General features: G+C 50.4%; 2 protein-coding genes across 3 annotated transcripts in view; both read right to left on the bottom strand.

Moving 5' to 3' along the window:
- The window catches only part of LOC106600501 (sodium/calcium exchanger 3), a 209,112-nt gene extending 191,458 nt beyond the window's left edge, over positions 1-17,654 (bottom strand). For both annotated transcript variants that reach the window (XM_045707923.1, XM_045707892.1), the window contains exons 1-2: positions 16,963-17,654; positions 3,125-5,069 (exon numbers count right to left, since the gene is read on the bottom strand). In XM_045707923.1, the coding sequence (XP_045563879.1) occupies positions 3,125-4,974 (1,850 nt within the window). In that variant the 5' untranslated portion in view covers positions 4,975-5,069; positions 16,963-17,654. The remainder of the gene's footprint in view (positions 1-3,124; positions 5,070-16,962) is intronic.
- Positions 13,255-14,414, bottom strand: LOC123726695 (salivary glue protein Sgs-3-like). The gene is made up of 3 exons (XM_045694298.1): positions 14,379-14,414; positions 14,041-14,284; positions 13,255-13,952 (listed from the first exon to the last, which is right to left on the bottom strand). The coding sequence occupies exons 1-3, from the start codon at positions 14,412-14,414 to the stop codon at positions 13,255-13,257; spliced, it is 978 nt and encodes a 325-aa protein (XP_045550254.1).
- Positions 17,655-17,977: the final 323 nt, after the last annotated feature.

Here is a 17,977-nt window from a genome sequence, read left to right on the forward strand (position 1 = left end):
GAGAAACACCCCCTGGCTGGATTCTGACTGGTGGAGAAACACCCCCTGGCTGGATTCTGACTGGTGGAGAAACACCGCCTGGCTGGATTCTGACTGGTGGAGAAACACCGCCTGGCTGGATTCTGACTGGTGGAGAAACACCCCCTAGCTGGACTCTGACTGGTGGAGAAACACCGCCTGGCTGGATTCTGACTGGTGGAGAAACACCGCCTGGCTGGATTCTGACTGGTGGAGAAACACCCCCTGGCTGGATTCTGACTGGTGGAGAAACTCCCCCTGGCTGGATTCTGACTGGTGGAGAAACACCCCCTGGCTGGATTCTGACTGGTGGAGAAACATCGCCTGGCTGGATTCAGACTGGTGGAGAAACACCGCCTGGCAAGATTCTGACTGGTGGAGAAACACCACCTGGCTGGATTCAGACTGGTGGAGAAACACCGCCTGGCTGGATTCTGACTGGTGGAGAAACACCGCCTGGCTGGATTCTGACTGGTGGAGAAACACCGCCTGGCTAGATTCTGACTGGTGGAGAAACACCCCCTGGCTGGATTCTGACTGGTGGAGAAACACCGCCTGGCTGGATTCTGACTGGTGGAGAAACACCGCCTGGCTTGATTCTGACTGGTGGAGAAACACCGCCTGGCTGGATTCAGACTGGTGGAGAAACACCCCCTAGCTGGATTCTGACTGGTGGAGAAACACCCCCTGGCTGGATTCTGACTGGTGGAGAAACACCCCCTGGCTGGATTCTGACTGGTGGAGAAAAACCGCCTGGCTGGATTCTGACTGGTGGAGAAACACCGCCTGGCTGGATTCTGACTGGTGCAACCGACTGATCGGTCAGAAGGTCATCAGTTCATTCTTCTCCAGCAAACGGTTCAGTACACTGGTAGAGCTGCAGATGGTTGTATCCCAAGCGATATAGGCCTACATTCATGCATATACTTGTATGGGTGGCCCCAGCAGGAATCGAACCCACAACCCCTTTGGTGTTGCAAGTGCCATGCTCTACACACTGAGCCACACAAGACCAGCTATGAAGCATACCCCATGCTCTAGTAGTATACACTACAGGTACATCTGTCAACAATATAGTACACTACAGTTACATCTGTCAACAATATAGTACACTACAGTTAGAGCTGTCAACAATATAGTACACTACAGGTACATCTGTCAACAATATAGTACACTACAGGTACATCTGTCAACAATATAGTACACTACAGTTACATCTGTCAACAATATAGTACACTACAGTTACATCTGTCAACAATATAGTACACTACAGTTAGAGCTGTCAACAATATAGTACACTACAGGTACATCTGTCAACAATATAGTACACTACAGTTACATCTGTCAACAATATAGTACACTACAGTTACATCTGTCAACAATATAGTACACTACAGTTAGAGCTTTCAACAATATAGTACACTACAGTTACATCTGTCAACAATATAGTACACTACAGTTAGAGCTGTGTCCATTCTATTGCAGACTCACCTCATTGCAATAGTGCTTCTGCACAGTCAGTGCTATATTGTCCAGAAAACAGACAGCCAGAGCGTGCATCAGCATTAGGAAAACAAAAGCAGTAGGATTAGCAGAAGAGGTTACTTAAGGACCATTCGTGATGAGTTGCATGCAACCTGGTCTCATAGACTAGACTTAACATAGTAAAGGTTGGATGATTCCTGAAACCTGAATTTTGCAACCCTACACAAAAGGTCAAAGATACTACTGGTAGTATGAACAATACAAGAGCATTAAACCCCCCCCCCCAACATCATCCATTCTAAATTAAGGCTGACAGTCTCAGAGTGTTTCGTGGTGATGTATCAAAGCTATCAAATTACAATACAGAAACAAAATGGTGATGAATGGAGAAAACAATGCACAAACACACCCTCTACAAACATACGAAACATCATTCTGAATTCATGACATTTCAAGTCATTTCAGTTAAGGAGCCGTACCTGATTAAAAACAGGCAAATTAACATAGTAATACACATTCGTGGCCTATCCTGTCGGCAGTCATCCTGGCATGTCATCTTGCCCTACAGGCAAATACATTTCAAATATACATATACATCATTCGTTACCATAACTAAAATGGCCGATCCCAATCCCACCCCATCAACCATCCGACCGATCCCACCCCATCAACCATCTGACCAATCCCACCCCATCAACCATCTGACCCAATCCCACCCCATCAACCATCTGACCCAATCCCACCCCATCAACCATCCGACCAATCCCACCCCATCAACCATCTGACCCAATCCCACCCCATCAACCATCCGACCAATCCCACCCCATCAACCATCTGACCCAATCCCACCCCATCAACCATCCGACCAATCCCACCCCATCAACCATCCGACCAATCCCACCCCATCAACCATCCGACCAATCCCACCCCATCAACCATCTGACCCAATCCCACCCCATCAACTATCTGACCCAATCCCACCCCATCAACCATCCGACCAATCCCACCCCATCAACCATCCGACCGATCCCACCCCATCAACCATCCGACCGATCCCACCCCATCAACCATCCGACCGATCCCACCCCATCAACCATCCGACCAATCCCACCCCATCAACCATCCGACCCAATCCCACCCCATCAACCATCTGACCAATCCCACCCCATCAACCATGCGACCAATCCCACCCCATCAACCATCCGACCAATCCCACCCCATCAACCATCCGACCAATCCCACCCCATCAACCATCCATACCGATCCCGCCCCATCAACCATCCGACCAATCCCACCCCATCAACCAACTGAACCGATCCCACCCCTTTTGTAAATGAAGTACTGATCTTACCAGTTCATGTCAGGCAACTAAACGTAAAACAAAAATACACAGCATATACACATTCATCACCACTGCTAAAATGGCCGACCTTGTCCCAACAACCAACTTTCCCCCACCAATAAAGCCTTTCTCTTCCAAAATCATTTAAATGTAAAGAATACACAGCAAACCAACCCCCACATAATGTTGTCTCCGGCTGGACAACAATCAATGGCTGGACAATCAATCAATCAATCAGTCTATAAATCAATCAAACTAAAATAAAGTAGATAGTCTTACCAGGTCTCATCGTTCTTGAACTCCAGTTCTCCATAGGTGTCCTCAAAGTCCTCCCCTCCTCCCTTGGCGATCCCCTCCATGGTACGATATGGCACGATGACCGTTCCCCTCGCCCCCGAAGTCCTCAGCACCTTCACCTCCATTATGCCCACGCTCTCACTCACGTGACACGTGCCGGTCTCGAAGGTGAATATCCCGGCATGGTCGTCGTCCAGGATGGTAACAGTGGCGACGGCAGGGAACCCGAGCAGGGCCTTGGGGTACGGGAGAGAGTTCGGAGACAGTAGTGTCTCGTCCTCGTCAGACTCCAAGACGCGCACGTTGCTGAGACGCACGAAGAAGTGCTCATCCTCCTCGAAGATGTCGTCATCGATGATGCCGATGCTGATCTCCTTGACGAACTCGCCGGGCTTGAACACCACCGTGCCCTCCGTGAACTCGTAGTCTGCGCCGGCATTGGCTGAGCCATCCTCTGTCTTGTAATCAACATAGATGGTCTTGGCCATATCACCGCCCTTCCTGGAGATGGCCAGCAGGGCGGCGCCGCAGTTCTCCAGGCACTGGTACACGGCGGGTTCGAAGGCCATCCGTGACACGTACTCCTCCACTTCCTCCCCTACCACACACACTTCCTGTACGCTGGCGCTCCTCTTGGTCTGCTCCGCCACGTGCTTCTTCAGGATGTTCCCGGCGCCCGTCATCATGCGCGTGGCCTGGATGCGGTAGAAGGCTCTGCTCTTCTGCTGGTGGGACAAGGCGTAGTAGTTAGCCATCTCTACCAGCTGGTCCATCTCCTTCTCTGGGTGTTTCTGCTTCAGGTCCTTCAGGATCCGGATCATATCCCGCCGAGACTCGTCCACTTCTTTCCCCTCGATCAGGCTGATGAGGTTATGGGCGACGCCTCCGTCGTGGGCGGAGTGCGAGTTGACCATCTTGCCGCCGCCGTCCATCATCTCGATGCCCTTGGAGCGCTCGTGCTCGGTCTCGATGATGACGCCGCGGTGGTTGTCGGCGCGGTACTTCTTGTGCATGAACTTGTAGAAGAGGAGTCGTCGGTCGGCTAGCCAGGTCAGGATGACACAGATGGGGAAGAAGGCCAGGGTGAGCAGCCCCTCCCATATCTGGACCACGTTGGGACTGAACACCGCCAGGATCATGTAGAGCCAGATGTAGGCGAAGATACTCCACGCCGCCGTCACAAAGAACACTCGGAGATGTTTCACCTTCCTCGTCTCTCCCTCGGGGATCACAGACACACACAGGCCGATGATCACGAACATGTTGAAGGCAGCGCTGCCGACGATCGTAGACGGCCCCAGCTCGCCGGCTACGAAGTCGTGTCCGCAGACCTCGATGACAGACAGCAGGATCTCAGGGGTACTAGAACCCAGGGCCATGAGGGTCAGGTTGGAGACCGTCTCGTTCCAGATTCTAATGGTAGCGGTGGTGGTCTCGCCGTTGGCTTTCTTGATAATAATCTCTTTCTCCTGGGAGGTGATGACCTCGATGGCTGCCATGAAGCGGTCTGCTATGATGGACACTCCCAGGAACATGTAGATCATAGCTACGAAGTAGACGATGACTCGGGCCATCTTATCCCCCATGGAGGGGTCCTCAGGGTACCAGATGGGCAGGACGATTCCTGGCTTGCACCTGGACGTGCCCTCGGAACAGGTGGCATTGTGGGAGTCTGTGGTGGCGGGGCTGGGGGTGGTGCGATCGCCCTCTGTGCACAGAAAGGCAGCGGCCACAGAGAGCAGGCCCAACCAGAGGCATGCTGGGTAGGAGGACGACGACCCCGTCCTGATCCCTTGCCCCAGCCTCGTCAGCCTCGGCCTGAAGCGCTCCATCCACCCTCGGGGGTCCTGGGGGTCCTGGGGGTCCTTACCACACTGACGAGCCCTCTGGGATCCAGCACTGGGCTGTCGTTGATACCTCACAACACCTGGAGAGAGAGAGAGAGAGACAGAGAGAGACAGCGAGAGATAGAGAGAGATAGATTCAGACAGCGAGACACAGAGAGAGAAAGAGACACACAGAGACAGAGAGAGAGAGACAGAGACAGAGAGAGACAGAGAGAGAGACAGAGAGAGAGACAGAGAGAGAGACAGAGAGAGAGAGAGAGAGAGAGAGAGAGAGAGATTAGACATAACATCAACAGAAGACAACAGACTGTGAGAAATAACATCAACAACACAACAACAGTCCACTCTGTACTTGGATACAATACATCTGACAGAGATTAGACATATAATATAGAAACAATACGACAGTCCACTCTGTACTTCCACCTATCAGAGAGAACAGAACACAACAGACTGTGAGACATCAACAACAAGTCCGTCAGTGAATAGCCTTTGAAAACCATAATATTGAGGCAATAATATTGATGTACACTGAGAATACCAAACACCTTCCTAATATTGGCACCTACTACCAAACCCTGTTCAAAGGCACTTACATGTTTTGTCTTTCCTATTCACCCTCTGAATGGCACACATACACAATCCATGTCTCAATTGTCTCAAGGCTTAGAAATCCTTCTTTGACCTGTCTCCCCCCCCCCCTTTCATATATACTGATTGAAGTGGATTTAACAAGTGACATCAATAAGGGATCATAGTTTTCACCTGGATTCACCTAGTCAGTCTATGTCATGGAAAGAGCAAGTGTTCTTAATGTTTTTGTATACTCAGTGTATATGGAAATACATAGTACTGTTACTAAGAGGTCAGGATGGCATTTTTCTGGGCTACTGCTCAAGTCATGCAAATAAATGTGTACATTTCCCAGATGGAGAAATAGGCAGCTGAAGGCATTCGCAGGAAATTACGCTATTTAATCTCAAAAAGTCTAGGCCGTTGGGTGGGGGGTTTAAAGTCTGTCCTAGTAAGGTTTTAAAGTCTGTCCTCGTAAGGTTTTAAAGGCTGTCCTAGTAAGGTTTTAAAGTCTGTCCTAGTAAGGTTTTAAAGGCTGTCCTAGTAAGGTTTTAAAGGCTGTCCTAGTAAGGTTTTAAAGTCTGTCCTAGTAAGGTTTTAAAGTCTGTCCTAGTAAGGTTTTAAAGTCTGTCCTAGTAAGGTTTTAAAGTGTCTGTCCTATATCTATATTTTGGCACAATACTACCTCCATGCTCCCATTCATTTGGTTTCGTTCAGAGGAGTCTTGTGATACCGGTGGGGTTCGTAAAGCAAAACGGAGACATCGAGTTCGGACACTATAGACATTTTCATGAGAAGGACGATTTTCGGGATGTCTCATGGTCTGACACCACTCCTAGCTCGGCCACCTTCCACCGCAGAAGATAGGGGAAGCAGGGGGAGATAGGAAGAGACAGGGAGGAGATAATGGGGAGGCAGGGAGGAGCTAGGGGGAGGCAGGGGAGGCAGGGAGGAGATAAGGGGGAGGCAGGGAGGAGATAGGGGGAGGCAGGGGAGGCAGGGAGGAGATAAGGGGGAGGCAGGGAGGAGATAATGGGGAGGCAGGGAGGAGATAGGGGGAGGCAGGGGAGGCAGGGAGGAGATAGGGGGGAGGCAGGGGAGGAGATAAGGGGGAGGCAGGGAGGAGATAATGGGGAGGCAGGGAGGAGTTAGGGGAGGCAGGGAGGAGATAGGGGGAGGCAGGGGAGGCAGGGAGGAGATAGGGGGAGGCATGGGAGGCAGGGAGGAGATAGGGGGAGGCAGGGGAGGCAGGGAGGAGATAATGGGGAGGCAGGGAGGAGATAGGGGGAGGCAGGGGAGGCAGGGAGGAGATAGGGGGAGGCATGGGGAGATAGGGGAAGGCAGGGGAGGCAGGGAGGAGATAGGAGGAGATAGGGGGAGGCAGGGAGGAGATAGGGGGAGGCAGGGAGGAGATAACGGGGAGGCAGGGAGGAGATAGGGGGAGGCAGGGGAGGCAGGGAGGAGATAGGGGGAGGCATGGGAGGCAGGGAGGAGATAGGGGGAGGCATGGGAGGCAGGGAGGAGATAGGGGGAGGCAGGGAGGAGATAGGGGAGGCAGGGAGGAGATTGGGGGAGGCATGGGGAGATAGGGGAAGGCAGGGAGGAGATAGGGGGAGGCAGGGGAGGCAGGGAGGAGATAGGGGGAGGCAGGGAGGAGAAAGGGGGAGACATGGGGAGATAGGGGGAGTAGGGGAGGCAGGGAGGAGATAGGGGGAGACAGGGGAGGCAGGGAGGAGATAGGGGGAGGCAGGGAGGAGATAACGGGGAGGCAGGGAGGAGATAGGGGGAGGCAGGGGAGGCAGGAACGAGATAGGGGGAGGCAGGGGAGGCAGGGAGGAGATAGGGGGAGGCAGGGCGGAGATAACGGGAGATAACGGGGAGGCAGGGAGGGGATAGGGGGAGGCAGGGGAGGCAGGGAGGAGATAGGGGGAGGCAGGGAGGAGATAGGGGGAGGCAGGGAGGAGATAGGGGAGGCAGGGAGGAGATAGGGGGAGGCAGGGGAGGCAGGGAGGAGATAGGGGGAGGCAGGGAGGAGATAGGGGGAGGCAGGGGAGGCAGGGAGGAGATAGGAGGAGGCAGGGAGGAGATAGGGGGAGGCAGGGGAGGCAGGGAGGAGATAGGGGGAGGCAGTGAGGAGATAACGGGGAGGCAGGGAGGCGATAACGGGGAAGCAGGGAGGAGATAGGGGGAGGCAGGGGAGGCAGGGAGGAGATAGGGGGAGGCAGGGGTGGCAGGGAGGAGATAGGGGGAGGCAGGGAGGAGATAATGGGGAGGCAGGGAGGAGATAGGGGGAGGCAGGGGAGGCAGGGAGGAGATAGGGGGAGGCAGGGAGGAGATAACGGGGAGGCAGGGGAGGAGATAGGGGGAGGCAGGGGAGGCAGGGAGGAGATAACGGGGAAGCAGGGAGGAGATAGGGGGAGGCAGGGAGGAGATAGGGGGAGGCAGGGGAGGCAGGGAGGAGATAGGGGGAGGCAGGGGAGGCAGGGAGGAGATAGGGGGAGGCAGGGATGAGATAGGAGGAGGCAGGGGAGGCAGGGAGGAGATAGGGGGAGGCAGGGGAGGCAGGGGAGGCAGACACTGAATATCAAGATTTCTGCTCCGACACTGAGGCCTAAACACACACTGACCACTTCCACTAGACAGATCAGTCTGACAATAGTATGGAGCGATTTCAGTGGCAACAAAAATTGTATTTGAATTAAAAATTTAAAACAAAAATGGGAAAATGTATTTTTATTTTGTATTATTCATACCTAATGCACAAATTGAATGAGTGAATTCATAAATTGAACTTGTATTTCATGATTTGAAACTGAATTGAATGAATATTGCATTCAGTTTTAAAATTCGAGGTCAATTAAAATGCATGTTTAAATTGATATTGATGTATTCAGTTTCAATATGGTAGATATTGTCTGTGTATCAAGTTTAGAAACGATCACTTAAAGTTTTTCAAAGTTTCATATATTGAACTTCTCAGATGCATTCAGATTCAGTTCTTAATACCAGAGACAACATCCTGGTACTTTGTCAGCCAGGAAAGGAAGAAGAGAAGCAATAGATTCAAACTCTGTCTGTGGTCAACCGAAGCTTCTGGCGGTCTCTGAAGCCGATGTGGCATGTTTCATGAATTTTCTTCCTATGATTTTAGTTCCGGGATTCTTCCGATGGCATTGAGGAGTACACCACATCAGCCACTGGCTTCATCAATAAGTGCATTGATGAAGTCGTCCCCACAGTGACTGTACGTACATACCCTAACCAGAAGCCATGGATTACAGGCAACATCCGCACTGAGCTAAAGGGTAGAGCTGCCACTTTCCGGGACTCTAACCCGGAAGCTTATAAGAAGTCCTGCTATGTCCTCCGACGAACCATCAAACAGGCAAAGGGTCAATACAGGACTAAGATCGAATCGTACTATAATGGCTCCGACGCTCGTCGTATGTGGCAGGGCTTGCAAACTATTACAGACTACAAAGGGAAGCACAGCCGAGAGCTGCCCAGTGACACAAGCCTACCAGACAAGCTAAATTACTTCTATGCTCACTTCGAGGCAAGTAACACTGAAGCATGCATGAGAGCACTAGCTGTTCCGGACGACTGTGTGATCACGCTCTCCACAGCCGATGTGAGTAAGACCTTTAAACAGGTCAACATTCACAAGGCTGCAGGGCCAGACGGATTACCAGGACGTGTGCTCCAGGCATGTGCTGAACAACTGGCAGGTGTCTTCACTGACATTTTCAACATGTCCCTGATTGAGTCTGTAATACCAACATGTTTCAAGCAGGCCACCATAGTAGACCACCAAGAAAGCGAAGGTAACCTGCCTAAATGACTACCAATCCGTAGCACTCACGTCTGTAGCCATGAAGTGCTTTGAAAGGCTGGTCATGACTCACATCAACACCATTATCCTAGAAACCCTAGACCCACTGCAATTTGCATACCGGCCCAACAGATCCACAAATGACGCAATCTCTATTGCACTCCACACTGCCCTTTCCCACCTGGACAAAAGGAACACCTATGTTTTGTGCGCCGCCCTATGGGACTCCCGGTCACAGAAGGCTGTGACACAACCTGAACCAAACTACCCAATAATCCCCTCCATGAAGACTGGGGTTTCAACCTGATGAACCAAACTACCCAATAATCCCCTCCATGAAGACTGGGGTTCAACCTGATGAACCAAACTACCCAATAATCCCCTCCATGAAGCCTGGGGGTCACCCTGATGAACCAAACTACCCAATAATCCCATCCATGAAGACTGGGGGTCAACCTGATGAACCAAACTACCCAATAATCCCCTCCATGAAGACTGGGGTTCAACCTGATGAACCAAACTACCCAATAATCCCCTCCATGAAGACTGGGGTTCAACCTGATGAACCAAACTACCCAGTAATCCCCTCCATGAAGCCTGGGGGTCACCCTGATGAACCAAACTACCCAATAATCCCCTCCATGAAGACTGGGGTTCAACCTGATGAACCAAACTACCCAATAATCCCCTCCATGAAGCCTGGGGGTCACCCTGATGAACCAAACTACCCAATAATCCCCTCCATGAAGACTGGGGTTCAACCTGATGAACCAAACTACCCAATAATCCCCTCCATGAAGACTGGGGTTCAGCCTGATGAACCAAACTACCCAATAATCCCCTCCATGAAGCCTGGGGTTCAACCTGATGAACCAAACTACCCAATAATCCCCTCCATGAAGCCTGGGGGTCACCCTGATTAACCAAACTACCCAATAATCCCCTCCATGAAGACTGGGGTTCAACCTGATGAACCAAACTACTCAATAATCCCCTCCATGAAGCCTGGGGGTCACCCTGATGAACCAAACTACCCAATAATCCCCTCCATGAAGACTGGGGTTCAACCTGATGAACCAAACTACCCAATAATCCCCTCCATGAAGACTGGGGTTCAGCCTGATGAACCAAACTACCCAATAATCCCCTCCATGAAGCCTGGGGTTCAACCTGATGAACCAAACTACCCAATAATCCCCTCCATGAAGACTGGGGTTCAGCCTGATGAACCAAACTACCCAATAATCCCCTCCATGAAGACTGGGGTTCAACCTGATGAACCAAACTACCCAGTAATCCTCTCCATGTAGCCTAACTCTCACACACACACACACACAAACACACACACACACACACACACACACACACGCACATGCACACGCACGCGCACAATCAAACATGTTTTTTCTTGTATCATGTACAATTATAATTCATATGCTTTGTTTAATTGATTGAACAAACTTTATTTTGTACTTCTATTTGTGGTGTGGTTTGTCCTTTTGGTCTTCGAACCTCACCTGGACACTGTTTTTACCAGTTTTTTTTCAAATCTGTTTTGTCTTTCACTTTCTATTCTTTGGTAGGAATAAAAACATAAAAACCTAGTTTAGTAGACCCCCCCCCCCAAGGCTTTTAGAGGATTTAAATTCAAATTCAATATCCTAATAACATTTTAAAAATATGGAATTCAAATACAATTGATGTTGGCACTGAAATCGTTCCATACAATAGCTGTACAGATATTGTCCACATTCATAAACCCTAAATGGCTAAGGAACTTAAGCACCTCCAGGACTCAACTCTAATGGGACATGACAATGCTCCTTACGATGGCAGGAGTATGGGCCAGAGGCAGTGTGCAGACTGTGGAGCACATGGAGAACAGAACAGTTAGCCAGTTAGCCACACACCACACACTGAGACTGGCTGACTGACTGACTGACTGACTGACTGACTGACTGACTGACTGACTGACAGAGATGATGAGTGCTAACGGGCAGTGGGGACAAGGAGAACAGTTAGCTAGAACCATAGAAATTACATTACTAGAAGCAATTTGACTGAAATCTCTATTCAAGCAATTATATTTCTTTAGCCACCCCATCTGTTGAGGCTGAAAGAGCTAATGAGAACTAACGGGAGACATTTATTCAAGTTTGCCCTCTTCATCTTCTTTCTGGCCCCTCTGTGTGTGTGTGTGTGTGAGTGAGCAGATGGGTCCCCCCTGCTCAGCCCCATCTCAACCAGCCACCTCGCCTGAGGCCCCTGAAGCACACAGCCAATTTAGGATCAATTAGAACAATCTCTACAAGCCATTGTTAACCAGATCATTCTGTTTCTGTCCTCAATCCTACTGAGGATTACAAGTGTTATTACAGAAGCATACCCATTTTCCTTTCACCTTCTCAATACAATGTTTGAATTCGTGTCATTCTAGGTAAGTATTTTTGTATCAGGAATCAAGGTAAGACCCAAGTGCAGACTGTGTGAAGTAACAATGTTTATTGTAACCACAGGGGCAGGCAAACGACAGGTCAAGGGTCGATAATCCTGAGCAGAGGCCAAGGTACATGACGGCACAGGTATAAATACACAGGGGATAATGGGGAAGATGGGCGACACCTGGAGGGGGGGGGGGGGGTGGAGACAATCACAAAGACAGGTGGAACAGATCAGGGCGTGACATTTTGCCTATGAACGCACATTCCTAAAGGGTTTAGAAAGTAGTGAAGGAAGGAAAGGCTCTATGAGTGTATTATCTTTTGAAAAAGAGACGATGGAGACATTTGTAAAAGACAGAATTCCAGGCAGATACAGCGTTAGGGTTGTAAAATTCTGTACATTTCCCCAAATTCCCAGTTGCTGTTTTTCTTTCTTCAGGAATCCTGGTTGGAAGATTCCTGGAAATATGTGGGAATAAGTAGGAAATCCAGGGAATTTGAGGGGAAATATCCAGAATTGTGCAACCCTAATACTGTATCTAGCTGGAATTTTGTCTCTTTTCCAAATTGCTCCATCATCACTAAATTACCGGAATGTTGCAACACTATCCAGTATAATCCAGTATAATCCAGTATAATCCAGTATAATGTATCAATATAGGACTGGACGAGGATTTCTAAAAGATTCACAACATTTCAAGGGTCAAAAATCCTTTCCAGATTTAGAGTAGAGGAAGTTTAATCTACAAAACTCTCCAGACTTCTGGCAGGGCCTCTTCTGGAAAACCCTCTTCCTGCAGGGCCTCTTCTGGCAGGGCATCTTCAGGCAGGGCCTCTTGTGGCAGGGTCTCTTCTGGCAAGGCCTCTTCTGGCAGGGCCTCTTGTGGCAGGGCCTCTTGTGGCAGGGTCTCTTCTGGCAGGGCCTCTTCGGGCTGGGCCTATTCTGGCAGGGCCTCTCCTCATGCAGGGTCTCTTCTGGCAGGGCCTCTTCTGGCAGGGCCTCTCCTCATGCAGGGTCTCTTCTGGCAGGGCCTCTTCTGGCAGGGCCTCTTCTGGCAAGGCCTCTTCTGGCAGGGCCTCTCCTCATGCAGGGTCTCTTCTGGCAGGGCCTCTTCTGGCAGGGCCTCTCCTCATGCAGGGTCTCTTCTGGCAGGGCCTCTTCTGGCAGGGCCTCTTGTGGCAGGGTCTCTTCTGGCAGGGCCTCTTCTGGCAGGGCCTCTCCTCGTGCAGGGCCTATTCTGGCTGGGCCTATTCTGGCTAGGCCTCTTCTGGCAGGGTCCCTTCTGGCAGGGTCCCTTCTGGCAAGGCCTCTTCTGGCAAGGCCTCTTCTGGCAAGGCCTCTTCTGGCAAGGCTTCTTCTGGCAGAGCCTCTCCTCATGCAAGGCCTCTTCAGGCACAGCCTCTTCTGGCAAGGCCTCTTCAGGCAGGGCCTCTTCTGACAAGGCCTCTTCTGACAAGGCCTCTTCTGGCTGGGCCTCTTCTGGCAGGGCCTCTTCTGGCAGGGCCTCTTCTGGCAAGGCCTCTTCTGGAAGGGCCTCTTCTGGCAGGGCCTCTTCTGGCAAGGCCTCTTCTGGCAGGGCCTCTCCTCGTGCAGGGTCTCTTCTGGCAGGCCTCTTCAGGCAGGGCCTCTTCTGGCTGGGCCTCTTCTGGAAAGGGCCTCTTCTGGCAAGGCCTCTTCTGACAGGGCCTCATCTGGCAGGGCCTCTTCTGGCAAGGCCTCTCCTTGTGCAGGGCCTCTTCTGGCAGGGCCTCATCTGGCAGGGCCTCTTGTGGCAGGGTCTCTGTGGCAGGACTCTTCTGGCAGGGCCTCTTCTGGCAGGGCCTCTTCTGGCTGGGCCTATTCTGGCAGGGCCTCTCCTCGTGCAGGGCCTCTCCTCGTGCAGGGTCTCTTCTGGCAGGGCCTCTTCTGGCAGGGCCTCTTCTGGCTGGGCCTCTTCTGGCTGGGCCTATGCTGGCAGGGCCTATGCTGGCAGGGCCTCTCCTCGTGCAGGGTCTCTTCTGGCAGGGCCTCTTCTGGCAGGGCCTCTTCTGGCTGGGCCTCTTCTGGCTGAGCCTATGCTGGCAGGGCCTATGCTGGCAGGGCCTCTCCTCGTGCAGGGTCTCTTCGGGCAGGGCCTCTTGTGGCAGGGTCTCTTCTGGCTGGACCTATTCTGGCAGGGCCTCTTCTGGCAGGGCCTTTTCTGGCAGGGCCTCTCCTGGCAGGGCCTCTCCTCATGCAGGGTCTCTTCTGGCAAGGCCTCTTGTGGCAGGGTCTCTTGTGGCAGTGCCTCTCCTCGTGCAGAGCCTCTTCAGGCACCGTCTCTTCTGGCACGGCCTCTTCTGGCAAGGCCTCTTCGGGCAGGGTCTCTCCTGGCAAGGCCTCTTGTGGCAGGGTCTCTTGTGGCAGGGTCTCTTGTGGCAGGGTCTCTTCTGGCAGGGCCTCTTCTGGCAGGGCCTCTTCTGGTAGGGCCTATTCTGGCAGAGCCTCTCCTTGTGCAGGGTCTCTTCTGGCAGGGCCTCTTCTAGCAGGGCCTCTTCTGGCAGGGCCTCTCCTTGTGCAGGGCCTCTTCTGGCAAGGCCTCTTCTGCACAATCAAGCATAAGTCAGAGAACTCAAACGATCAGAGAGACACACACACACACACAGCACAGCCTCCACTCCCTAATAGCCTACAGCTGTTTGCGCTCTATCTCTCTCTCTCTCTCTCTCTCTCTCTCTCTCTCTCTCTTTCTCCATGGTACTGGTTAAATAAAGTAGCAAAAAAAAAAGTGCTTTTCTGCTGCTTCCCTTACTCGGATCGGACCGGTTGTCCTATAGTTCCTTTTCGGAAAAGGTTTTTTTACAAATGAATTCATGCATATTGGGTCCGAGGCTTTCCCGTGTCCATTTCAGAACGGGAACTCTTAACTCCCATCACCATTTGTCCCCACCATTCTGATTATTAAAATTCAATTATGAAGTGTTGGGAGAGTGTTTAGAGGGATATTAGACCGCTAAGTACCAGGCCATTAGCGAAAGGCTGTTAGCGAGTTTGGAAGGCTACCCATCAGCACCATTCATATACAAAGTTTTGGATGGGATTACCGTGACCAACGATCACAGAGCACCTCATCTCTGCTGTCACATCTAACCTGGATGGATATTTGGGTTTTAATACAGACGAGAGCACTGAATCCAGCTTCACACAGATATGAGCGGGCGAAGAGTAGCCTACCATGAGATTTGCACTGTCGACCCCCGCGCCCTGACTTTGAGAAGCTCCGACTCGACATGCTTCAAACACACCCGTCTCATTAGTGGTGGTGAGATAAGAGACGTTACGTCAGACTAGTTTGTAATTGACTGTCACAGTCCCACATTAATAGTATGTGATGGTGAGTCGAGAAGACAATCAGAAATACTGTTAAAAAAAAATTCTATTGACAGCCATAGCCCCAAATATTTTTTTTTTATATTGGTTGTTAATTACAATTTTTTTTCACATAATTGGGTTAATTTTTCAGATATCAAAATGGGATCGTAGGCCCAAAAAACTTTGGGAACCCCTGCAGTAAAGGGTTAACAAAATCTATGGTGAGCTTCGATTGGTCACTCACATCATAATATTGTGGAGGATTCGAATAAAGTTCAGCTTTCCCCAACTTTAGTCCCGCCCTGTTCAGCTCGCCTCGCTCAACGCTCCGCCCACACACACACTCCCCGTTCTCTTGATTCACATCCATTGACTTCCGATTGTGCGATGACACTTTCTAGCGTAAACAAACTATCGGCATTAGAAGCGAACTACAACATTCATCCCTATGGAAAACACCAACTCAATACTATACAGGTTAGGTCATTTCTTGTGTAATAACGTGTTTTTTTTTTTTTTACGAGATTAATTACAAATGTTATTACACTGGTATAAGAAAAACGTAATATTAAGGGTTTGAAATATTCATTTGAACAGGCTATGCATGTGCAATAGGCTGTAGACCTTTCAAAACTTGGGACTAAAATCTGTACCTATATTGTGACGTCATTGAAGGACCTCCCTAATCTGGCGCTGTGAAGAGGGCCTCTTCTTATGTGCATACATAGCTGGATAGGCCTCCCTCCCTCCATCCCTCTTAGCCCGTCACACAGCAGACGCGTCCGAGCCGGCAGTGAACGTAACTCTGAGACACACGACAAGACTTTGTAGCCTGGCACGAGAGTGGAGAAACTGACACGGGGTGTTTAAAGGTGTCTATATGTGAGGCCCTCAAACAGGCAGTCAGCAGACTCAGCAGGTCGACGTGGAGACAGCTAGCCTCAGCTGTTGCTAAATCAATCATCCATAAGGCTTTTTTTTCTCTCTCTCTCCTCTCGCAGTTGCAGGCACATCCAATTCCCTCTAACCTAAAGGGGGAAATCCCTGACATAGCCTACAATAAGGCCATACCGCATACCTCTATTATGAATAAAATGATTATGAATGAAACACAGATCCTGCAGGTAGCAAGCCAAGTTTAAGTGCTAAATTATTACGAGTGTATTTAATCCTATAGGCCTATAGCAACACTAGCTACTGCCTACTACCATCATCAACAGAAACGTCACTAGGCTTCCCTTCCATAATAGTGACACAGTGGTGTAAATAATAAGGTCATGTGATCAATGGTCGCCTAATTAATCATCCATAGACCGAACACGGCCAGGTGGTAGGCTAGCCCATCATAGGCTTGGCATGGCACACCGCTTTAGTATACACACACAGAGAGAGAGAGAGAGAGAGAGAGAGAGAGAGAGAGAGCACCGCTCAAACACTCCTCGTCCTCAAATCTGGAGATGGACATGTTACTGACTCATTGGCGCATAGCCAGGCGACATTTGCTGGGATGATGTCAAGCGATCTTACATGAATAGCGTAGTGGAACCATATGGCCAACGGTTGTGTGTGTTTAACACTCACATTATCATTGTCCTTATTATAGGCTACTGTTATTAATTGTACGCAACAACAAAAAAAACATAACACCGCGTCATCGTTTCAGTAGCGCCTCGGATGTTGGTCTAGCGGTGTGTCTGCGTCGCTCACCAGAAACGCGGTAGCCTCGAATGTATAGGAGGTTATGTCATGCGGATCATTGCTACTAACGAGACCCATACGAATTCATTACAGCCTACCTGTAGTTTGTATTCTGAAGTGTTTTCGACACTGCGTAATGCCCCCTTTTTTTTCCTTCCAAATCGACCCTTTTTACTCCGAGGTATCTATCGTTCAGCAGTAAACGTTTATATCGTTTGTATGAGCTCTTCCTTCTCCTCAGTCAAACGTGCTGTAGACTAGCTACTGCCGTTGAAAGAATAACCCCCAGGGGCGATATCGGTTTGGTTTCCTCACGCACAATCAAACTGGTCCCCTAAGCTCCGCTCTGCTTCTGGCCGATCGATCAAAAGCGGAGGTTGATGGTTCGCTTTTACATGTCCTCTCCTCTTGCCCGGTAATGTAATGTCCAGCACCACCGCGGTGACTAGAATGGTTTTTTTTTTTCTGCGGTCGGAAGAAGCCGTCGGATGGAACTTTGGACTCGGAATCCATGCAAACCAAACAGCTCTTCTCCCGCAAACCGAGAGACAGTAGATGCTTGCCTCGTCTCCAGTCCGTTTCCTCTGTGTTAGCGCAACACAAACAAACAAAAAAGGTTTTATGATGGTCTTGTTTAAACTGTGTGGCTCCTTTTTGCTGTCCAGTCCGTTGGTCAATTTATATATATTTTTTTTTATTGAATATAGTATTTTACACTATGCCTATTCCATTATTCTGTCCCTATTTCGGAAGCTTCGCAGTAGACTTGCTATTCAACGTGAGCAATGCCTATCTCCCCCCCCCCCATGCCTCTCAATCGCCCCCCCTTCACCTAAAGTCACACAGACATACTCGCGTGTCCACGTCACTATCAGCTGGGTGAGAGAACGAGCGACACCACAAACCGTGAATATCCTGTATTATTGTATTGGTGCAGATGGGGGACGGGGAGGCAGAGGAGAGAGGAGAGGAGATGAGAGGAGGGAGGGAGAAGAGAGGAGAGGAGATGAGAGGAGGGAGAAGAGAGGAGAGGAGATGAGAGGAGGGAGAGGAGAGGAGAGGAGATAATGTACGTAGCGGGATAGACTCAGATCAAATGGAACGCTAATTCAT

The sequence above is a fragment of the Salmo salar genome, chromosome ssa01 (assembly GCF_905237065.1).
Source record: "Salmo salar chromosome ssa01, Ssal_v3.1, whole genome shotgun sequence".
In the NCBI taxonomy this organism is placed as follows: domain Eukaryota; kingdom Metazoa; phylum Chordata; class Actinopteri; order Salmoniformes; family Salmonidae; genus Salmo; species Salmo salar.

What these genes read in the sequence shown, in the direction of transcription:
- LOC123726695 (XM_045694298.1), bottom strand. Translation starts at nt 14,414, where the DNA reads ATGCTTGATTGTGCAGAAGAGGCCTTGCCAGAAGAG. An exon ending in AAGAGGCCTTGCCAGAAGAG is followed by an intron (nt 14,285 to 14,378) that starts GCCCTGCACAAG and finishes CTGCCAGAATAG; the next exon opens with GCCCTACCAGAAGAGGCCCT. An exon ending in GAGACCCTGCATGAGGAGAG is followed by an intron (nt 13,953 to 14,040) that starts GCCCTGCCAGGA and finishes CCCTGCCACAAG; the next exon opens with AGGCCCTGCCCGAAGAGACC.